Consider the following 23,592-nt stretch of genomic DNA (forward strand, 5'->3'; position numbering starts at 1 on the left):
CTGAAGGAAATTGCCTTGCATGTCTTGGATGTGGTTTGAGCAATTGGGATGTACCTCGCAGCTACGTAGTCATTTTTAGGAAGTTAGACTTTAAATTAGCGTTCATGGACGGCCCTCACTAAAGGTTGTCCGCTTTTTCTGCGACCATTTCCAGATGGATCAGACAGACGGTGGTTCAGGCTTATTGCATCAGAGGTCAGGTTCCTTCTTTCCCTGTTTAGGCGCTCTCTACTAGGGTGGTTAGTGTCTCTCCAGGGCTTCCCGTCTTTAACCGTCAGTGGCGCAGGTTTTGCAAGGCGGCCACCTGGTAGTCGGTGCACACTTTTTTACCGAGTTTTTTTGTAAAGTGGTTGTGTTGGCATCTGCGGATGCTTCTTTAGGCCACAAGGTTTTGCTGGCTGCTTTTTAGAGGACCTGGTCCTCTTTGAGGATGTATTGCTTTTCAGATGAGCTCCAGTTGTTTGGTTAAGCTCTGTTACCTGGTTGGCTATGGTTAGCCTTGGAAATTTTTTTTTTTTTCCCTAATGTTTTCCCACCCCACATGTTTTAACGCTGCTTTAGGATGTCCCAATGGTTAAGAATCAGGAGCTGTGTCCATCAATGAACGAAAGAGAAAATAGGATTTTTGACTTGCCGTAAAAATCCATTTCTCTGATCATTGACGGACACAGCACCCACCCCTCTGTTGAATTGGCTTTCTTCTGACGCTGCTTGTAACAAAACCGAGTGCCTAAAGCTGTAAACCCCCTGGGACTGCCCATAGGCGTAGTCAAGCTTTTTCCTGCCTAGTGTCCTACTCGTGTAGGGGGCAGTATAACCCAATGGTTAAGAAGAATCCGGAGCTGTCCATCAGTGAACATCAGAGTAAGACACGGTAAGACACTGCACCATTCATAAAAAAAAATGGGAGTTTTGAATTTTAAACTGGGCCACGTATCTGCAATGGGCAACCTTTTGCTTAGAAAATATAATACAAGTAAAATGTTTGTAATTTGATATTAACTATATCTAAAGCCAAATCTTCTTTCTTTTTTTTTTTTTTTTTTAAGTGCGTTTTGCAGTTTGCATAAACTCATTACAGTCCCCTTTAATGTGGCTTCCTTTGGTACTAGTTCACATCTATGCATTTTGGAAAGGGTCATGGACTTTTTCCCACAGCACATTACGTTTTGCGTGTAAAAAAACTTCAATGGACCCGCACCAAAAATAAAAGTGTTTTGTTTGTGTTTTTTTTTTTTTCTCTATAACAAACGGAATAGCCATGTGTTAAAAAGCTGACGGCTGCCGCGTTCCTTAGCAACTGATGAGCCGTCAGCTGTTAGTGGGGTTCCCCACTGACAGCTAAATGAAAAAGAAACAAATTGCAGACAAAGAAAAAAAAAAAAAAAGAGCTGCGTGTGTCCCCCCAAACCCTGTGCCAAAATTTAAAAAAAAAATGGCGTGGGGTCTACCCAAAAATCCTTACTAGACTCTTATCCATGGATGCAGCCCGCCAGGTCAGAAAAGGAGGGTGAAGAGCGAGCGCAGCACAAAAGGAAGGGGGTGAATAACCTCTTTCCATACACTTTTTTTTTTTTTTTTTTTTTTTTTGTGCTCCTGAGATTGAATGAGAATGGTGTGGAAACCAAGGAATGGTATGTACTCTTGGTGTGATGTCACTAAAGCAGATCTTTCTCTATCGTTCATCGACAGACGCAGCTCCATAATCTTCTTGACCATTGTCTTTATTTAAATGGAAATCAGAAACCACCTTAGGAAGAAAGGACTAGGTCAAAGTACCACTTTATCTCTGTGGACCATCAGATAAGGAGAACAGCGCCACCTATTCAGATACTCTGCGGGCAGAAGTAATAGCCACCAAAAAGGCAACTTTCTGTGACAGTGTAAGCAGAGGAATCTCCCTAATGTTCTCAAAGGGAGGTTTTTGAAGGATGGACAATACCAGATTAGGATCCCATGGAGGTAACGGGGATTGCTTCGGAGAAGCCATATGGCTAATGCTTTGTATAATGGTACGAATCAAGGCATGCGTAGCTAAAGGACACTTGGCCTTTGATAGTGCCCAAAGCTAACTGCTGTTCAACCCCTTTTTGAAGAAAGGTCAAAATCCTAGCCACCAAAAAGAGATTCTCAACAGCCACGCTGTTAAAGCTAGCGACTGTTAAGAAAAAAAAAAAAAGCCTTACAAAAAGGTTCCCAAAAAAAACAGCCAAGACCGAAGTCCCAGCAGGGAACTATGTCCGACTCCTAAACTAGGCATAAACAAACTGAAGGCTCTAGCAGTATGTGTGGTTGTATGCCTGCAGGGACTGCCCCATAGGCGTGGTAGAGTTTTTTACCCTGCCTAGTGTCCTACTCCTTTAGGTGGCAGCATAACCCAGTGGTCAGGAAGATTTATGGAGCTGTGTCTGTCAATGAACTTCAGAGAAAAGGATTTTACGTTTAGTCAAAAATCCAGTTATTGCTATGCTTCATAAAGGAAGGAAGCTGCCATTTGCCACCTTAGTCCTGGCTTTTCTTCCTAGTGAGTCATTGATCTGGAACAATTTTGAAGGGCAGTAATTGAGACCCTTCAGTGTTTACTGGCTGCGTGCTTTTTTCAGGTAATAGAGCCCCTTGATATTGAAGCTGGGATCGGGGTGATTGACCTGGAGTCAACTTTTAAAACAAAGCATGCAGTGGTAGTTCTGTAAATGGGTTTACTGTAAAGCAGCCTGATTATGCAGATGTATTTGGCATTTCAAGTAGTGAAGTATATATATGTGTTAATTTTGTCTTCAAAAATTTCACAGAACGATCGCTGTCCTATTCTGAAGAGTCTCGGCTGTCGAATCTTCTTCGGAGGATCACCCGGGAAGACGACAGAGACCGAAGACTGGCTACCGTTAAGCAGCTGAAAGAATTTATTCAGCAGCCAGAAAACAAAATGGTTCGTAGCTTTTTTTTTTTTTTTTCCTTTTGTATGTTAAGTGTTCCAATATGTCATAGAAGTTTCTCTGTCATAGCTATTGCAACGCTGAACTCCAGGCACATATTAAAAGCACTATGCTGTTTATGTATTTTACTTACAACTATCGTAAGAAGCTGAATCTATCTGGTTGTAATCCTCCTGCCTCCCTTTGCATAACATGAGTTAAGCAGGTTAGTGCAGAGTTGATGACTTACCCTTTATTTAATCAGAAATATGCAGGAGGAGAAATTACCCAACTATATAACATTATCAAGTGGCTGCGATATCTCGAAGAGGTCTCAAAAGTGGCTGAACAAAATTGCAATGACTTGGCAGATATAGAAAAAAATAACTTGTGCATTTAGCTGTTTGAGTAGGCTTTAGCTTGAATTTATTTTTCTCTTACGTCCTCCGACAGTCGCCGCCTCCTCTAAGTCATCACTGTTGGGTATCGTCTTCCTATCCGGAGGAATAGCTAGGCATATAGACTTAGTCCAATAGACAAAAGGCATTAGCATATACCAGGCCTCGACAAAACCCGGGCGCCAGGTCGCATTTGCGACTAGAATTGGCGACCTGGCGCTTGGGGTGCCCAGCAGAAGGTGTCCTATCATTTTTGCACTGACTTCCGCACACGGAGTGCACGGACTTCCGGGCCGTCCGAAAATTGAGGCCCCGGCTTTTCGGCCTACTTGAGATGAGAGGCTCCCAATGGGGAACTGGCGCCCTCTTGTGGTGGCCGGGAGTAATGACTGTTGCAATTACTGTTTCCACTGCCTGTTTGTTCACAATGCCATCTCCCTGTCCAGTTAGTTACCTTTGACAGGGAGTGTGGTTATTTATTATTAATTTAATTTATTTTTTAAATGTAAAAACTAAATAATATTTTTTTTTTTTTAATTAAAAAAAATAAAAAAATATATATTTTTTCCAATTATTATTAAAAAAAAAAAAAAAAAAAATATATATATATATATATATATATATATATATATATATATATATATATATATATATATATATATAAAATTTATATATTATCTTTTTTTTTTTTTTTCTCATCGCCATGCCACAGCCGAAGGCCCCTTTCACACGGGCTGTCTGATCAGGTCAGCCTGTCAGTTTTTCAGGCAGACCTGATCGGACCCTTCATTCTCCTCTATGGAGCAGTAATCTGCCGCCATCTGATCCTGTCCGCCAAAAGCAGACGGATGGTGGTTCTATTTTCTATCCATCCTGTGGATCGGATCAGATTGCATCGGATGGAAAGAGACAGTCTGTTTTCATCCAATTGCGCTAGAGGAGAGTGGGGTTCTAGTCGTATTTATGTGTAAATTTAGTATCCGTTTTATTAAATAAAGCTTGGTTGTTAGTTTAAAAAAAAAAAAAACTGGCTCCTAACTTTTTTAGCTGGCTCCTAGATTTCAGGAAAATTTGTCAATCCCTGGCATATACACACCAACGGGGGCTGTCCCATCCGGTCAATACCCCCCCTGCATCACCACTCCCAACTCAGTTTTAACTTGCCTAGCGTCAGGAATAGTCAGGCTACCTTGTGCTGGGGCTTTAGTCTCAGCCTTCCTTAATCTGTTATTTGATTTTCTTTTTAAAATGTCAGTTTTTTCTCTCACTTTACTAGCTGTTTATTTTGTCAGCTTTAGTGTTAGTTTATTCTTCGGATGAAGATGGACCATGCGGTGCTGGGATTCGGACTGGCCGCCCTGGTTCTCCAGGGCACAGAGGGTCAGATGGACCCCCAGCCCGCCATCGAGCGTTCAGCTATGGTTCGCCCTGGCATTAAGAACGACCCATCCCTGTTCGCTGCAGGGATGCAGCCGTGAGGTGGCTACCTCACAGGACTTGTCTGCGGTGCTGCAGCATCATGTCCCTGGCTCACGGCACTCCCTGTCAGATGAGGACAGAGGTTTATCCGTGCATGGAGGCTCCCCACGCCATCGGGTACAGGTAAGTACTTTTCTGTTTGGGGCCTCCGTTTGGGGGTGGCAGTCTGTGTTGCTGTGTGTCCCCATGTCTGTGCCTGTGTGACTCCCTGTGCGATCCCTGCGGGGTTCGCTTTGTGCAGATCTGTATGTTTGCCGGGGGTCCCTGTCCCTGTGTCACCTTAGGTGCATGTTTTCGGGGTACAGACTTGTGTGTTGTGCGGCGACCGCTGCGGGGGTAAATTTGCGCGGTCTGCCATGTTTTTACTATGCACACGTGTATAGCCCCTCTGGGGCGAGTATACAGGTCATTTTGGCGCCATCCGCCGCCATTTTGTGGGCGGTAGAACGATCGGTTCGGCCGCATGTCGGCGGCCTTCTTGGCGTAGCCTCCTATGCATCCCTATGGGGCAGCCATTTTCCCTGGGGTCTGGCTTATAGCCAGCCCCCTCCAGCAGCATTTCCTTTTCCTCTCAGGCAGCAAGGACACAGGTAGCAACGATCTGCGGGCTCTGCAGTTTATCTCTCTCTTCTTCTGTATACTGCTTCTGGCTCAGTTTCTTTCTCCTTTTGGGGGTCTTCATAGCTGTGACAGTAGCGGTGGGCTGCGCACTCTGCAGCGCTATTTAAGGGGACAGTACACTACTTTTTTGCACTGTAGTTTTTTATTATCTTGAGCCATGGATTCTCAGGAAAGCAAGTTTCCTCCAGCTTTAGTGGGGGGCCCCAGTTCTCCTGTGGCCCCGTTGCGACCTGATCTGGCTGCTGTAGTTGCGACTTTAGTGGCAAATATGGAAATGCTGATGTCTGAACGGGCTGCGAGAAAACGGCCCAGGCTGTCTCTCTCTTCTGATTCAGATGGGGATATGGCTGCTGCTGCTGCGAGCGTGCCCTTTTCAGGGTCCCGCTCATCCTTAGACCCCCCGGGGTCTGAGGGGGAGGCTGAACTGGAGGGTGTTGATACTTCCTCCCCAGGGTCACCTGAAGAACGGGCGACCATGGATGAGTTGATTCTTTTGGTTAAGGATACCTTACATTTGGAGGACGAGCCCAGTCCTCCGGGCGTTGTGTCCTCTTTTGGGACGCACAGGGCCCGTAAGTCTGTGCAGGTTTTTCCCTGCCCTGCTGAATTTCATTACACTGTTAATGAAATGTGGCGCACGTTAAAACGTCCATTCCTGGTTCCTAGTCGGTTCAAATTGCTTTATCCTTTTGTGCCGACTACGGAATCGCGATGGTGTGTGCCTCCACAGGTAGATCACACTGTGGCCGTGCTGAACAAGGCTACCTTGGTTCCTACTGAGGATACCCTGGTTTTCCGGGATCCCACGGACCGGCGGTTGGAGTCTCTAGCCCGCCATTCCTATACGGTGGCGGGTTCGTTGCTCAAACCCGTTTTCGCGTCACTTATGGTGGCTCAGGCGGTGGCTGATTGGATTAAGATGCTTAGAAGCAACCTGGTGTCTGATGACGTGCCGCCTGCACGACTGGAAATGGTGGACCAGATCCATCAAGGAGTCATGTATCTGTGATGCAGCCCTGAATGAGGTCCCCTTGGTGGCTCGCCTCTCGAGTGTCGCGGTACTTAACCGGCGACTGATATGGCTGAAGAGCTGGTCGGCCGACCAGTCCTCGCGGAAAACTGTTGCTGATTTTCCCTATGCTGGATCTCGCCTTTTTGGCGAGGCGTTGGATACCCTGGTAAAAGGCGTCACGGGGGGCAAGAGCACTATGCTACCCCAGAACCCGAAGAACAAGTCTTTCCGTGGCAAGTGGGGTTCTGCGCCTAGTTCAAATCAGGGGTCCTTTCGTGCCTTTCGGAACCAATCCAAGGGCAAACCCTTCAAGGCCCAGGGCAACCAGAAGAAACCCTGGGCTGGTAAGCAGAAGACCGGCAATGCCGGCTCGGCGGGACAACTCCACCTCTGCCTGAAGGGGCGCCCTCACCCATTTCTGGGGTGGGGGGACGTTTGCACGGTTTCCTCCAGCCTTGGCTGCTCCTGATCTCGGACAGGTAGGTCCAGGAAATCGTTCGATCAGGTTACAAGATCGAATTCCTTTCCAGGCCGGCGGACAGATTCTTTCCCTCCATCTCCATCTGCTTCCGGGGCGTCTGCAGGACCCACATCAAGCGGTGCAGGACCTGCTTGCTCAGGGGGTGATTGTCCCGGTGCCTCATCGGGACAGGTTTCGGGGGTTCTATTCGCATCTGTTCACTGTGCCCAGGAAGGAGGGCAAAGTGCGTCCTATTCTGGACCTGAAAGCACTGAACCGCTTCGTGCGTGTTCGGAAGTTTCGAATGGAGTCTCTCCGTTCGGTAGTGGCCTCCTTGAGTCCAGGAGAATTCCTAGCTTCGATAGATCTGAAGGATGCGTACCTGCACATCCCCATTTTCGAGGGTCATCAGCGGTACATTCGGTTTGCTATTGCAGAGGACCACTACCAGTTTGTGGCGTTACCGTTCGGTCTCGCTTCGGCACCCAGGGTGTTTACCAAGGTGTTGGCACCGGTCCTGGGCCTGCTGCGGCCCAGGGCATTGCGGTCCTGGGGTACCTGGACGATCTGCTTCTGAGATCGCGTGCCAGTCAGGACCTTGTGCGCGATCTGTCCATCACGGTACAGACGCTCCAGGTGTTCGGGTGGACCATCAACGTTCAAAAATCGGCGTTGTCTCCGTCGCTTCGCCTTCCTTATCTGGGAATGGTTCTGGACTCTGCTCAGGCAAAGGTATTCTTGCCGGAGGACAAGCTCCGGACTTTGCGGGACGAAATCCGGTCCCTCAGGGACAATCCGTCCTCGTCACTCAGGACCTGCATGCGGGGCCTGGGGTTGATGGTGTCGGCCTTCGAGGCGATTCCCTTTGCCCAGTTCCACACGCGGGCTCTCCAGACGGAGATCCTGGCCAGGTGGGACAGACTTCCTCAGTCCTTGGATCTGGATGTCTCCTTGAGTCGCCAGACCAGATTGGCTCTTCTGTGGTGGATCCAGTCCCCGTCAGTGGCGGAAGGCAAGTCCTTCCGCCCGTTGGTGTGGACAGTGGTTACCACGGACGCCAGCCTGTCGGGCTGGGGTGGAGTCCTGGGCAACCTGTCTGCCCAGGGCACTTGGTCGGAGGAGGAATCCTCCCTCCCGATAAATGTGCTGGAACTACGAGCGATAAAACTCGGACCGTCTCCAGGGCCTGCCTGTTCGCGTTCAGACGGACAATGCTACCGCGGTGGCTTACATCAACCACCAGGGGGGCACCAGGAGTGCTCGAGCAGCCCGGGAGGTGACCGACATTCTGTCTTGGGCCGAGACTCATGTACCGGCGATTTCGGCAGTTCACATTCCGAGTGTGGAGAATTGGCAGGCAGACTATCTGAGCCGCCAGACCCTGGACCAGGGGGAATGGTCCCTACACCCGGAGGTCTTTCAGATGCTGTGTGCGAAGTGGGGATCCCCAGACGTGGATCTGTTCGCATGCCGGCTAAATCGAAAGGTGGGCGGACGCCTCGGATGTGTTGGTGGCCCCTTGGCATCAGTATCGTCTGCTCTACGTTTTTCCTCCGATTCAGTTACTATCCCGGTTCCTTCGCAGATTGGTCTCGGAACCGCACATGGTGATTCTGGTGGCGCCGGACTGGCCTCGCCGGTCTTGGTACGCCGACGTTGTTAACCTGGCAGTGGCGCCTCCGTGGCGTCTGCCGCTGCGGGAAGATCTCCTGTCTCAAGGTCTGATCTTCCATCCTGCTTCACAGTCGCTGGCTTTAACGGCCTGGCTGTTGAGACCCAGGTCTTCAAGGACAAGGGTCTATCTCCTGAAGTTATTCCTACCCTGATCAAGGCTAGAAAATCCTCCTCTGGTAAGATTTATTACCGTACCTGGAAAGCCTATTTCGCCTGGTTTGAGTCCAGGGGGTTCTCCCCTCGTTCTTACTCGGTGTCGAGAATTTTGGCTTTTCTCCAGTCTGGAGTGGATCAGCGCCTGGCGCTGGCCACAATAAAGGGCCAGGTGTCTGCACTGGCTGTTCTTTTCCAACGCCCTTTGGCGTCTCGTTCTTTGGTGCGCACCTTCATTCAAGGGGTGCGACATCTGGCTCCTCCCAGGAAGGAGCCTTTACCTCCATGGGACTTGAACTTGGTTCTGTCCGCGTTACAGCGTGCTCCCTTCGAAAACATCAGGGAGATAGCGTTGCCTTTTTAGTGGCGATCACTTCGGCTCGCAGAGTGTCGGAGCTGGCGGCGTTGTCTTGCCGCTCCCCTTACTTGATCATTCACGAGGATAAGGTGGTTTTGCGGCCACCCCCATCCTTCCTTCCCAAGGTGATCTCTGAATTTCACCTTAATGAGGACATTGTTCTGCCTTCGCTTTGTACGAAGCCTAAGCATCCGAAGGAGATTGCGTTGCACTCCTTGGACGTTGTCAGGGCGATCAGGGTTTACCTGACGTCTACGAAATCCTTTCGGAAGACGGATTCCCTCTTTGTCCTTCCTGAGGGACCTCGGAAGGGCATGGCTGCGTCCGCAGCAACTTTTGCCAAATGGATCAGACAGACCATTGAGCAGGCTTACGCCTTGAAGGAACGGGTTAAGGTGCACTCTACCAGGTCTTTGAGTGCATCTTGGGCCTATTGGCATCGGGCCTCGTGGCCCAGGTGTGCAAGGCGGCGACTTGGTCGTCGGTGCACACTTTTTCCAAGTTCTACAAAGTAGACGTTCTGGCATCAGCTGATGCTTCTTTTGGCCGCAATGTTCTCAGTGCGGCAGTGCCATGATGGACCCTTGCATTTTTTCTCTGGGTCTCTGGCTGTTGGCATTTGCTTTCCTGGGCTGTTGCTCCTGTTGAGCATTGTTTTTTTCTGTTGCCCAGTTGGTTCTCTTACAGTGCATGTAAAATTCCTTTCTCTGATGTGGGTACTGCGTTGCCTTTTTTTCTACGGTTGCGTCTCCCACCCCTCATGTCTATACTGCTTTGGGACATCCCAACAGTGATGACTTAGAGGAGGCTGCAACTGTCGGAGGACGTAAGAGAAAACTGAATTTTTGTAAAATCTTACCTGTAAAATTCCTTTCTCTGGGTCCTCCGACAGTCGCCGCCCCCGCCCCTCTTTTAGGGTTCTTATTACCTACTGCTATGCTACCAAAACTGAGTTGGGAGTGGTGATGCAGGGGGGGTATTGACCAGATGGGACAGCCCCTGTGGGTGTGTATATGCTAATGCCTTTTGTCTTTGGACTAAGTCTATATGCCTAGCTATTCCTACGGATAGGAAGACAATACCCAACAGTGATGACTTGGAGGAGGCGGCGACTGTCGGAGGACTCAGAGAAAGGAATTTTACAGGTAAGATTTTACAAAAATTCAGTTTTTTTGCTAGGGGTGTGAATTTACAAACCGGGATTTACTATTGGTCACAGTTGCTGCTAAATACAGGAGGTTTGGATACTTGCAAACAGAAAAATTGTAACCCATAGAATGCCTGCTCTACCTTACAAGCCTCTTTTTGTTAGGAGGTTAGATGTCTTTTTTTCAGCTCAGCTAGCCTGGAATGGGACCTTTGGGCACTAAGATCTGCATTGTTGTGGTTTCCAGGTTCAGAGCAATAGAGTATAACTTCAGTTGGGACCATGTAAAAGTCACTTTGTAAGTAAGGTCATTAGGTCTGAAGCATTGAAAGCTAAATCGCTGTGTACACTAATGGGCCATTTTCAGATTTTTCACCTATTATGCGACACATGCAATGTCAGATTCTTTGCCTTTTAATAATTTGGTCCCTTTTCTCACTACTTAGCAAGGGAATGCCCTATGTATTTAGTCCCACCATTCATTTTCATGTTTTAGCCTCTATTCAACACATGTACTGTATTCTGCTGGAGGTAGACGCACTATGATTTTTTTTTTTTACCGATCTCCTATTCATCTGTCATGATCTGCACAAGTTCTGGATTAAAACTTTCTATCATCTGAAAGATGTCTTTTGGATGGAGTCAGTTTGCCAAGCTATGGAGTCTGTACGTTAAGCCATTTCACTATAACTGGATTGGTAATAGAAATCAATTTCAGTGCTTAGATTGTGAAAGCAGAACAATCAAAAACATTTTGGCTCCAGTCAGTAAATCAATAATGGCTCCCGAATATACTGTAAGGTGCGCTATGGAGTATACAGCAGGTTAGGACTATGCGGCTATTTTCCTACTAGCCTGTAAGCTAGTTACAGCAGCATACAGCCTACAAGAGAGCAATAATCTAGTGTTTTTATAATGGGGCTGTTAGAAGTCATTTGTGCTTTATACATGTACACAGTAGAAAAGAACATAAAGGAGGGCACAAATGCCTAGTGTATTACCAGACTTGAAGCTGTCATTACTAACACAGGATTTTGTACAAAGTATTAAATACATTTCAGTTAGTGTATTCAATACTTTTTCCCCTGTGTCATTCAATTTTATTACACCACTTAATTTCTGAAATAATTTTTCTCCTGTATGGAGAAACTAGTTGCATAAATTGCTCAGGTGTGGTTTTGGCCAATTCTTCCACACAGTCTTCAAATCTTGAAGGTTCTTTGGGTCTATTCTATGAACTCTTATCTTTATTTCCCAAGATTTTCTATTGAATTCAAGTCAGGTGATTGGCTGGGCCACTCTAGCAGCTTTATTTTCTTTCTTTGAAACCAATTGAGAGTCTCCTTGGCTTTGTGTTTGGGATCATTGTCTTGCTAAAATGTTCACCCTAATTTCATCATCATCATCATCATCATCATCCTCCTGGTAGATGGCAGCAGATTTTTATCAAGAATGTCTTGGTGCATTTTTCCATTCATCCTTCCTTCAATGACTTGAAGTTTGCCAGTACCGTATGCTGAAAAACAGCCCCACAGCATGATGTTCCCACCTCCAAACGTCACTGATGGTGTGGTGTTTTTGGGGTGATGTGCAGTGCCCTTTGACCTCCAAACATGGTGTGGATTATGGCATCCAAATAGTTAAGTTTTGGTCTCATCTGACCAGACTATAGTCTCCCAGTGTTTCACAGGCATGTCTCTAAATGTTGTGCAGCAAAGTTTAAATGAGCTTCAACATGTTTTTTCTTTCAGCAATGGAGTCTTGCTTGGATACAGGCCATGGCGGTGCATTACTTGTTTTCTTTGAAACAATTGTACCTGTTAATTCCAGGTCTTTGTGATGCTCTCCACTAGGTGGTCCTTGGCTCTTGGACAACTTCTCTGATAATTCTTATAACTCCTATGTCAGAAATCTTGCAAAGAGCACCTGGTCGTGGCCGGTTTATGGTGAAATTACGTTCTTCCACTTCCAGATTATGGCCCCCAACAGTGCTTATTGGAACATTCAGAAGTTTACAAATCCTTCTGTAACCAATGCAATCAGTATGTTTTACAGCAATAAGGTTGTGAAGGTCCTAAGAAGCCCTTTACTTTTACTCATCTTGAGATGTTTCTTGTGACACATTTTTATAGGCCATCAATTGAGACTGAACCAGCTGATATTAATTTGAACAGACAAGGGGCAGGATTGCTTTGTAATTGCTGATAGATTTCAGCTGGTGTCTTGGCTTTCCATAACTTTTTGCACCTCCATTTCTTCATGTGCAATACTTTTTCCCTCGGTCATTCCATTTTATTACACACATTTTCTGAACTTATTTGTTTTAGTTTCTTTGTATGTATAGAGTGTATGGGTTGTTTCCAACATATGGTGAAAATTCCATGTCAGCAGCACCTGTAGAAATCTATTCACAAAAAAAATTTACAAAAATTGTTTTTTCTCTTACGTCCTCCGACAGTCGCTGCCACTTCATATTCATCACTAATGGGGTTATTGACCTTTTCTCCGCAGGAGTAGCTAGGCAACAAAATTTGTTAATATCAAAGCTTTTAGCATATCCCACTCCTAGGGGTTGGTCCCCTCAGTCAATACCTCCCTGCTTCCTGCATTCCCAACTCAGTTTCTAATGCCTAGCTTAGGAGTAGCAGGCTGTTCCTGTGCTGGGGCTCTCAGTCTCAGCCTCTATTCTCTTTTTGATTTTATTTTGAGTTTTTTTCTCTTTCTTTTGCTTAGCTGTTATTTTTCAGCATTAGTTAGCTTCTTCGGATGAAGATGATCATGCGGAGCTGGGTCTCGGACTGGCCACCCTGGATCCCAGGGTTCAGGGCCAGGGGCTTCCCAGCCTGCCATCGAGCGTTTAGCTCAGGTTTCCCTGGCATATTGAACGACCCATCCCTGTTCGCTGCAGGGATGCTATCTGTGAGGTGGCTACCTCACTGGACGCCATTGCGGTTTCGCACCGCAGTTCCACTGCGTCCTGGCTGCGACACTCCCTGTCCTCAGTACAGCGGTTTGGTCGCTGGAGAAGGTTCCCCACGCCATCCGGACTGGTAAGTGTAAATCTATGTGGGGACCTGTCTATTTGGGTGTCAGTCTGGGACTGTGTGACCCTGCATGTCTGTGTAAATGCTGAGCTCCCTGTCAGATTCCTGTGTGGAATAGCTGCCTGTCTGTGGGCTGCGAGGGGGGGGGGGGGGGGCTCTCCTGCTCTGCTGTGTGAATGCATGAAGCAGTCTGGGCTTAGACATGAAGTGCGGCGATCGCTACTGCGGCCCGCCATTTTTTTGCGGAGAATTTATGGTGACCAGTCCTGTGTGGTACGGCGCTGCGTTTTGGCGCCAAACGCCGCCATTTTGGCGGCGATCGATCGGGCCACATGTCGGCGCCATTTTCTCTTTGCCTAAGGAATCCTCAGCCGAGCGGCCATGTTTGTGTAGCCTTACATAGGCTTTATAGGGCGGTCAGTCATTGCATCACTTCCTTTTGCTCTGGGACAGCGATCGGTGGCAGCAGCCTGTGTGATCTCTCCAGGTTTTTACCTTTCATTTTCCTGTATTCCTTGCCCAGTGTTCTTATCCCTGTGGGGGTCGGTGTATTCAGTAGGGTGCGGTGGGCTACGCTCGCCGCGGTCTTAAAGGGCCAGTACTCCTTTTTTTTTTTTTCTACTTTTGCTGGGGCATGGATTCTCAGGATTGCAAGTTTCCTCCCACCTTGGTGGGGGGCCAAGTGGCTGCTGCATCCCCCGAGGGGGCTGATCTGGCTACTATTGTGGCGAACTTGGCTGCTCAGGTGCAGATGCTGGTGGCTGATCGATCCACCAAACGGCCCAGTGTCTATTTCCTCTGATTCAGAGGGCGATGGGGCTGCTATGGCTGGAGTGCCATTCTCAGGGTCTCGCTCATCTCTAGACCTTGTGGGGTCTGAGGGGGAGGCTGAGGTAGAAGGGGTTGATAATTCTCCCCCTGGCTCGTCTGAAGAGCTTGCACTCATGGATGAGTTGGTTGCTTCTATCAAGCAAACGCTGCATTTGCAGGATGAACCATGTCCTCCTGCTTTGATTTCCTCTTATGGGACGCAAAGGAAACGCAAAACGTCGCAGGTTTTTCCTTGCTCTGCGGAATTTCAGCGCGCGGTTGATGAGCAATGGCGCAACTTAAAGAAACCTTTTGCTGTGCCGAGTAGGTTCAAGCTGTGTTATCCATTTACACCCACCACTGATGAGCGTTGGTGTGTGCCGACTCACGCGGTGGCAGTTTTGAATAAATCCACTGCGATCCCTGCTGAGGATACCCCGGTGTTCCGGGACCCTACGGACAGGAGATTGGAGTCTCTGGCCCGTCATGCCTATACGGTTGCTGGTTCTATGCTGAAGCCTATTTTTGCTTCCATTATGGCAGCCCAGGCTATTGCGGATTGGACGCAGGTGCTCAGGCGCACCCTGGTGGCTGACTCTGCCTCGCCGACAACTTTGGCTATGGTGGATCAAATTCATCAGGGTGTCATGTATTTGTGTGATGCAGACTTAGATTTAGTCCCTTTGGCTGCACGTCTTTCAAGTGTGGCGGTATTGAACCGTCGCCTGATATGGCTGAAATGTTGGTCTGTTGACCAATCTTCTCGCAAGACTTTGGCTAATTTGCCCTACGCGGGATCTCGCCTTTTTGGCGATTCTTTGGATACTCTGATAAAGGGAATTTCTGGGGGTAAGAGCACTCTCTTGCCCCAATCTAACAAGAATAAGTTTGTTCGTGGTAAGAAGAATACCTCGTTTAAGCCCTCTCAAGGGTCCTTTCGTGCCTTTCGGTCGCACTATAAGGGCAAGCCCTTCAAAGGCCAAGGCTCCCAGAAGAAGCCGTGGACAGGTAAGCAGAAGTCCGGCCAGTCTGGGTCCGCTGCCCATAACAATACGGCCTGAAGGGGCGCCCTCACCCAGTTCTGGGGTGGGGGGACGTTTGCTCGGTTTTCTTCAACCCTGGCTGGACCGCATTCGGGACAGGTGGGTTCAGGAAATCGTTCGATCTGGATACAAGATTGAGTTTCTCGGCCGGCGAGCAGATTTTTCCCCTCAAACCTTCAGCTATCTCCGGAGCGCTTGCAGGATCTGCACCTGGCGGTGCGGGCCCAGGGAGTGGTGGTTCCGGTACCTCATCGGGACAGATTTCGGGGGTTCTATTCCAATCTGTTCACTGTGCCCAGAAAGGAGGGCAAGGTACGTCCGATTCTGGACTTGAAAGCTCTGAACCACTTTGTGTGGGTTCGCAAGTTCCGCATGGAATCCCTGCGCTCAGTGGTGGCTGCCCTGGTTCCGGGTGAATTCATGGCCTCCATCGATCTGAAGGATGCGTACCTTCACATCCCCATTTTCGAGGGTCACCAGAGGTACCTTCGATTCGCCATTGCGGAGGATCATTACCAATTCGTGGCGTTACCCTTTGGTCTCGCTTCGGCTCCGCGGGTTTTCACCAAGGTGCTTGCGCCGGTTCTGGCTTTGAGAGCCCAGGGCATTTCTGTCCTGGGGTATCTGGACGATATCCTGATTCGGTCTGCGACCAGTCAGGGCCTGGTGAACGACCTGTGCATCACGATGCAGACTCTGCAGGAGTTCGGGTGGACGATAAATTTTCCAAAGTCAACTCTGTGTCCGTCGATTCGTCTTCCCTACCTGGGGATGATCCTGGACTCTGTTCAAGCGAAGGTCTTCCTGCCGGAAGATAAGCTCCGGACGCTTCAGGACGAAGTCAAGTCCCTCAGGGACAATCAGTACTCGTCCCTCCGGACGTGTATGAGGTGTCTGGGATTGATGGTCTCGGCCTTCGAGGCGATCCCTTTTGCCCAGTTTCACACGCGGGGTCTCCAAGCGGAGATTCTGGCCGAGTGGGACGGGCGACCGCAATCTCTGGATCTACGGATCTCATTGAGTCATCATACCAGAAGGGATCTTCTGTGGTGGCTCCGATCCCCGGCGGTGTCGGGGGGCAAGTCTTTTCGCCCTTTCTCGTGGACGGTGATCACCACGGATGCCAGCCTGTCGGGCTGGGGTGGTGTTCTGGGCATTCTGTCCGCCCAGGGAACTTGGTCGGAGGAGGAATCCTCCCTTCCGATCAACATTCTGGAATTGCGAGCGATAGCTCTATGCCTTCTGCGTTGGACAGACAGGCTACAGAGCCGTCCGGTTCGGGTGCAGATGGACAATGCCACAGCGGTGGCCTACATCAACCACCAAGGGGGCACAAGGAGTGCCCGCGCGGCTCGGGAAGTGGCCGACATTCTGTCTTGGGCCGAGGCACACGTCCCGGCGATAACGGCAGTTCACATTCCGGGGGTGGAGAACTGGCAGGCGGATTATCTGAGTCGCCAGACCTTGGACCAGGGGGAATGGTCCCTCCACCCGGGTGTCTTCCAGATGTTGTGTGCGAAGTGGGGTTCTCCAGATGTGGACCTGTTCGCGTCTCGTCTAAACAACAAGGTGGAAAGGTTCGTGGCAAGGACGTGCGATCCTCGGGCAGATGCGTCAGACGCATTAGTGGCGCCCTGGCATCAGTATCGTCTGATGTATGCCTTTCCACCGATTCAGCTGCTGTCCAGGTTCCTTCGCCGGTTGGCCGCGGAACCGCACACGGTGATTCTGGTGGCGCCAGACTGGCCTCGTCGGTCTTGGTACGCAGACCTTGTGAATCTGGCGGTCGACGCTCCGTGGCGTCTACCTCTTCGAGAAGATCTCCTGTCTCAAGGGCCGATATTCCATCCTGCTTTACAGTCGCTGGCTTTGACGGCCTGGCTGTTGAAAACCAGGTGTTGAAGGATAGGGGTCTATCCACTGAGGTCATTCCCACTTTGATCAAGGCTAGAAAAGCCTCTTCGGGGAAGGTTTACTATCGTACTTGGAAGGCGTATTTTGCCTGGTGTGAGTCCAGGGGGTATTCTCCTCGATCATACTCGGTATCGAGAGTGTTGGCTTTCCTTCAAACGGGCGTGGACCAGCGTTTGGCGTTGGCCACGATTGGTGATTCACTTGGATAAGGTGGTCTTGCGACCTAACCCATCTTTTCTTCCGAAGAGGATCTCGGAATTTCACCTCAATGAGGACATTGTCTTGCCTTCGCTTTGCGCGTGGCCAAAACATCCGAAGGAGGTGGCTTTACATTCCTTGGATGTTGTTCGGGAGATCAGGGTTTACCTGTCGTCGACTAAATCCTTTCGCAAGTCGGATTCCCTATTCGTGCTTCCTGAGGGACCTCGGAAGGGCATGGCGGCGTCGGCTTCTACCATCGCCAAATGGATCAGGCAGACCATTGAGCAGGCCTATGCTTTGAAGGGGAAGGTTCCTCCCGTACCTGTGAAGGCGCACTCTACCAGATCTCTGAGTACGTCTTGGGCCTGTCATCATCTGGCTTCTGTGGCCCAGGTGTGTAAGGCGGCGACTTGGTCGTCGGTTCACACCTTCTCCAAATTCTACAAGGTGGATGTTCAGGCATCGGCGGATGCTTCCTTTGGCCGCAAAGTTCTTAGTGCAGCAGTGCCTTAGGGTCCCTTGTTTTGGGTCCTTGGCTGTTGGGATGTCTTTATCCCTTGGTTACTTGTTTTCCTGGGATGTTGCTTCGGTTGAGCACGTTTTTTTCCCTGTTGCCCAGTTGGTTTTCTTACTTGGTAAGGTTCCTTTTTCTCTGATGTGGGTACTGCGTTGCTTTAGGCGCGGCTGCGTTTTTTCCCACCCCTCATGTCTACACTGCTATGGGACGTCCCCATTAGTGATGAATATGAAGTGGCGGCGACTGTCGGAGGACGTAAGAGAAAACGGAATTTTTGTAAAATCTTACCTGTAAAATTCCTTTCTCCGAGTCCTCCGACAGTCGCCGCCCCCGCCCCTCTTTTTGGGTTTGTTTATGTACTCTACTGCTATGCTACTGAAACTGAGTTGGGAATGCAGGAAGCAGGGAGGTATTGACTGAGGGGACCACCCCCTAGGGGTGGGATATGCTAAAAGCTTTGATATTAACAAATTTTGTTGCCTAGCTACTCCTGCGGAGCAAAGGTCAATAACCCCATTAGTGATGAATATGAAGTGGCGGCGACTGTCGGAGGACTCAAAGGAATTTTACAGGTAAGATTTCACAAAAATTCCGTTTTTTCAATACATTATTTTTCCCACTGTGTGTGTGTGTGTGTGTGTGTGTGTGTGTGTGTGTGTGTGTGTGTGTATATATATATATAGTGTGCTACGCTGGACAGCAGGGAGCAGCTAGGCCTTTACTCTTCCTGTGAAAGGAAACTTTTTGGCCTCCATCCATTATCAAGGACGCATATCTACACATCCCTACTTACGCTGGACACCAACGTTTTCTTCGCTTTGTTGTAGGAGAGGAGCTTTATCAATTTGTGGCATTATCCTTTGGTCTCGCCTCCGTTCCCAGGGTCTTTACCAAGGTTTTGGCTCTGGTATTGGCATTACTGCGACAATGGGGGATTGCGGTACTGGGGTACCTGGACGATCTCTTAAGAGCAGACTCCCATTCAGTCCTGTTGGGTGACTTGACAATCACTATATAGACTTGAGTTCAGGTGGAACATCAATTTAAAAAAAATCTGCTCTGGTACCATCTCCAAAACTGGACTATCTGGGCCTGACTCTGGACTCCGCTTCGGCGAGGGTGTTTCTTCCCCCGAGAAAAGCTGCAACAGTGGCAGAGGGCGATTTGTTTGCTGTTATCCAGCAACCTGTCCTCTCTGCGGACTTGCATGCGAGCCTTGGGTCTGATGGTGTCGACCTTCGAGGCGGTTCCGTTTGCTCAGTTCCACATGAGACCCTTACAAAGGGAAATTCTTGTCAAGTGGAACAAAGATCCAAAATCCTTGAACACTATGATTCGGTTTAATCGCAGCACATAGAGCTCTCTTCTGTGGTGGCTTTGCTCTTTGGCCCTACGCTAGGGAAAGTCCTTCCTCCCATTGTATTGGACCGTGGTAACCACAAATGGCATTCTGTCCGACTGGGGAGGAGTGCTTGGGAAGCTGTGTATCCAGGGGTTCTGGACCGTGGAGGAGTCTAGACTACCGATCAATATTCTGGAGCTTTGCCAGTCACTGGACAAATAGTCTGCAGGGTTGTCCAGTTTGGACCCAATTGGACAATGCCACAGCCGTGGCTTACGTCAATCAAGGGGGGCACCAAGAGTGTCTTGGCGGCCCAGGAGGTGGCCAAGATCCTGAAATGAGCAGAAAATTTTGTTCAGCCCTTCCTGCTGTGCATATCCCAGGAATGGAGAACTGGCAAGCGGATTACCTGAGTTGTCATGTGTTGGATCAGGGGGAATGGTCCCTGCACCCGGTGGTGTTTCACCTGCTGTGTCCCCGGAGGGGGACACCCGACATCAACCTGTTAGCCTCTCGACTCAACAAGAAGGTACAGAGGTTTGTAGCCAGGTCTTGGGATCCTCTGGCCGACGCCACAGACGCACTGGTGGTTCCTTGGGGTCAGTATTGGCTGATCTATGCATTCACTCCGCTAAATCTCCTACCGAGGCTACTGCGCAGAATAGAGGTGGAAGGGATTCCGGTCATTCTGGTGGTCTCAGACTGGCCTCGCAGATCTGGTAAGGTTGGTCACCGATGCTCCTTGGAGACTTCCTCCCAGGGAAGATCTGCTGTCTTAAGGGCCAATCTTCCATCCTGCTTAAGTCGCTGGCTTTAACGGCGTGGCTGTTGAAAGCCTGGTATTGGAGGGTTCTTTCTGACGAAGTGATTCCTACACTATTGAAGGCTAGACAATCTACCTCCAGGGAGATCTATCATTGTAGGTGGAAATCGTACATTTCATGGTGTGAATCGCTGAAGGTGCATCCTTGCCATTTTTTGGTGGCTAGGATTTTGCCCTTTCTCCAAAGAGGGGTTGAACAGCGTTTTTGGCCTTGGGTACTATTAAAGGCCAAGTGTTAGCTTTGGCTGTGTTTTTCCAACACCCTTTAGCTATGCATGCTTTGATTCACACTTTTTTATTCAAGGGGTTCGCCATACGGCTTCTCTGATACGATCCCAGTTACCTCCGTGGGATATTAACTTGGTACTGTCTGTTCTTCAAAAACCTCCCCTTTTTGAGAACATTTGGGGGATTCCTCTGTTTACACTGTTGCAGAAAGTAGCCTTTTTGGTGGCTAATACCTCTGCTCGCAGAGTATCTGAATTGGCGGCACTATCCTGCGGTTCAGCTTATCTGGTGGTCCACAGAGATAAGGTGATACTTCGACCTAATCAGTCGTTTCTTCCTAAGGTGGTTTCTGATTTCCATTTGAATGAAGACATAGTGCTGCCTTCACTCTGTTCTAAGCCCAAGCATCCCAAGGAAATTGCCTTGCCTTTTTGGATGTGGTTCGGGCAATTAGGGTTTACCTGGTGGCTACTGAATCTTTCAGGAAATCAGACTTTTTGTCCTCACGGAAGGACCTCAAAAGGGATTGGTGGTGTCTGCCACAACCAGATCTATATGGACCAGGCAGACGGTGGTACAGCCTTAATCACTTAAGGGTCAGGTCCCACCTTTCCTTGTGAAGGTACGTACTGTTGAGTGCCTCTTGGGCTTCTCGCCATCAGGCGTCAGTTATACAAGGGGTCAACTTGGTCATCTGTGCACACGTTCATAAAATTCTACAAAGTAGATGTGTTGGAATCCTCGTATGCTTCTTTTTGCCGCAAAGTTTTGCAGGCTGCTGTTTAAGAGGAAGAAAGTGTTCTCATTGAGGGTGTATGTTTTCTAAGTGAGCAGTTGTTCCTGGTTGAGCTACAGGTTCACTGGTTGGCGAAGTTTCGCCTTTGGGGAATTGCGTTCCTTTCTGCGTCATTTTCCCACCCCTCATGCAAATACTGCTTTGGGACGTCCCAATGGTCAAGAATATGGAGCTGCGTCTGTCAATGAACGATCGAGAACTGGATTTTTGACTTACTGTAAAATCCTTTTCTCTGAAGTTAATTGATAGACGCAGCACCCGCTGCTCTAATTATGAGTGGGATGGGGTTTTGTCTTCTAAACACTGCTTCCAACAAAACTGAATCCTATAGCAGAGTGAGTGGGTGTATGCCTTCAGGGACTGCCCCATAGGCGTGGTAAAGATTTTTCCTGCCTAGTGTCCGACTTCTCTAGGGGGCAGCGTAACCCAACTCAAGAAGAATATGGAGCTGTGTCTGTCAATGAATGTCAGAGAAAAGGAATTTATGGTAAGTCAAAAATCTAGTTTTTTCCCCATTAAGATTAAAGATGCGTTTTTAAAGTGTTAATTTTACTTTTTTGAGCAGTGTACTAAATTAAACAATTCAAGGTGACTGGTAGTTGTGCAAGCTGTAAATTAAGTCTCCCTTCCCAACCCCTGCAAATGCTTAGTGGGTTCCTCTATTGTAAGCAGCCAGCTGTGTTGCCAGCTCTAATTCTCCCATGTCATAGGATAGCTTTTCAGCGTGCATGACAGTTTTGGGGAAGTAAATGTAAATGTTTGAAATTCATTGAAAAGGTAAATGACTACAGCGGCAGAGATTGATTTTGATTTTAATTGCATTGTTCATAAATGTTTAAAAAAAAAAAAAATGCTTGTGAATTGTGCTAGTGTTTTTGTCAGCAAAGATCATATTATTGGTAAGCTACTGTATTATTGATCACGCTACTGTCAATTTGTTTGGTTTCAGTATACAGTATGTATGTATTTTTTTACTTTTAGTGGCGTCAGGTTTTTTTTCATTGGCGGTCCTGGTTCCTCTATTAGTTTCTCCTCCTGTCTGCTAGACACTGAAGAGCCAGTGGATTGTTCTGGTGTGTATATAGCTAAAGAGGAAGAGCCCCTATGTGTCCAACACCTCTACAATTAGGGTATATTCCAGTCGGTCAGGAAGTTCCTCTCAATCGACTAAATGAGAAAAGAGCAAGTTTTACAAATATATATTTAGCTTCAGACCTACATTGTCCTTTTACCATATGTAAGCTTTGTTCTGCGTATTTATCTTGTCATAAAATCCCATGTAATGAGATGCACTTTTTTTTACCTAGGTGTTGGTTAAACATCTTGACAATATCCTGACTGCTATAAATGATGTGTTAAATGAAAGGTATGTTTATTTTTAAAACCCATAGAAACATAAATTAGCTAATTCATTTTAAAGTGTATTTCTATTTTTATATAGCAAACTGCAGCTAATGAGTACTGTATATGCAGGCAAAAATATGTGATGCATTTTAGTGCCACATGAGCACCAAAATCTTCTGTGTTTTGTTATACGGTATATTGCATAACTTTTGAGCTCTAGTCCACCTATTGTGCTTCATTGTTTCTCCATTGCTGAGATAGATTTTACAGACCAGTAGTAAAATGTGGTAGCTGGCTGGTCCTAGCTTAGATTGGTTTTGCATTTGGTAGTTTGAGTCAGTTCTCCCAAGGTACTGGAAGACTTTACAAGGTTATTCGTTGCGGTAAAAGTCCAGATTCACTTTAAATAGGATTTTTATTTTTACAGTAAATATTGAGTTTATCTGCCTTCCTTTTTCTAACACTGCACAATGTATTTAGATTATTACTGTTTGCTCCCTCTGTCAGTTCCCTCCTGCGCTCAATAACTATGCTGTGTCTTTTGCTCTTCCAGTAGCAAACTGCTTCAAGAACTGCGGCAGGAGGGAGCACAGTGCCTTGGCTTGCTCTGTGCTGGTCTGAGCTATGAGGCAGAGAAGATCTTTAAGTGGATTTTTAACAAATTTAGCTCCTCTTCTAAAGATGAAGTTAAACTACTTCTACTTTGTGCCACCTACAAAGCTTTGGAAACTGTAGGGGAAAAGAAGGCATTTTCATCAGTAATGCAGGTAAGTTTGAAATTTATAGTATAGTTGGAACCACTGTGCCATCTCCTAAAATGTTAATGTATTGTTAAATGTGTTTTTTTTTTTTTTTTTTTTTTTTTTTCTGGGACCTAATACAGGGTTGTGGGGCCTCATCCCCACAACCCTGGCCGGTGGTTGTGGGGGTCTGCGGGCAGGGGGCCCTTGTCCTCATCAACATGGGGGCAAGGTGCTTTGAGGTGGGGGGGTGCAGAGCTCCCCCTGCCCCAAAGCACCAACACCCCCCCATGTTGAGGGCATGTGGCCTGGTATGGTCCAGGGGGGGTGGGGCCGCTCGCTCGTCCCCTCCCCTCCCCTTTCCTGGCCTGCCGGGCTGCATGCTCGGATAAGGGTCTGCTATGGATTTTGGGGGGGACCCCACGCCGTTTTTTTCGGCATGGGGCTACCTTCAAATTCCATACCAGACCCGAAGGGCCTGGTTTGGAACCTTGGGGGGACCCCCACGCGTTTTTTTTCCCATTTTGGCGTGGAGTTCCCTCTCAAGATTCTCACAGCGCAAGTCGCCCCGCA

At 48.2% G+C, this 23,592-nt stretch overlaps 1 protein-coding gene across 4 annotated transcripts in view; it reads left to right on the top strand.

The window, feature by feature from the left end:
* The window catches only part of SMG1 (SMG1 nonsense mediated mRNA decay associated PI3K related kinase), a 795,166-nt gene that overhangs the window by 19,817 nt on the left and 751,757 nt on the right, over positions 1–23,592 (top strand). For 3 of the 4 annotated variants that reach the window (XM_082260927.1, XM_082260924.1, XM_082260925.1), the window contains exons 4-6: positions 2,793–2,929; positions 22,243–22,301; positions 22,833–23,046. In XM_082260927.1, the coding sequence (XP_082117053.1) occupies positions 2,793–2,929; positions 22,243–22,301; positions 22,833–23,046 (410 nt within the window). The remainder of the gene's footprint in view (positions 1–2,792; positions 2,930–22,242; positions 22,302–22,832; positions 23,047–23,592) is intronic. The other variant, XM_082260926.1, reaches the window with a different exon arrangement.

Source organism: Pelophylax lessonae (assembly GCF_965119305.1).
Source record: "Pelophylax lessonae genome assembly, chromosome: 6".
Classification (NCBI taxonomy): domain Eukaryota; kingdom Metazoa; phylum Chordata; class Amphibia; order Anura; family Ranidae; genus Pelophylax; species Pelophylax lessonae.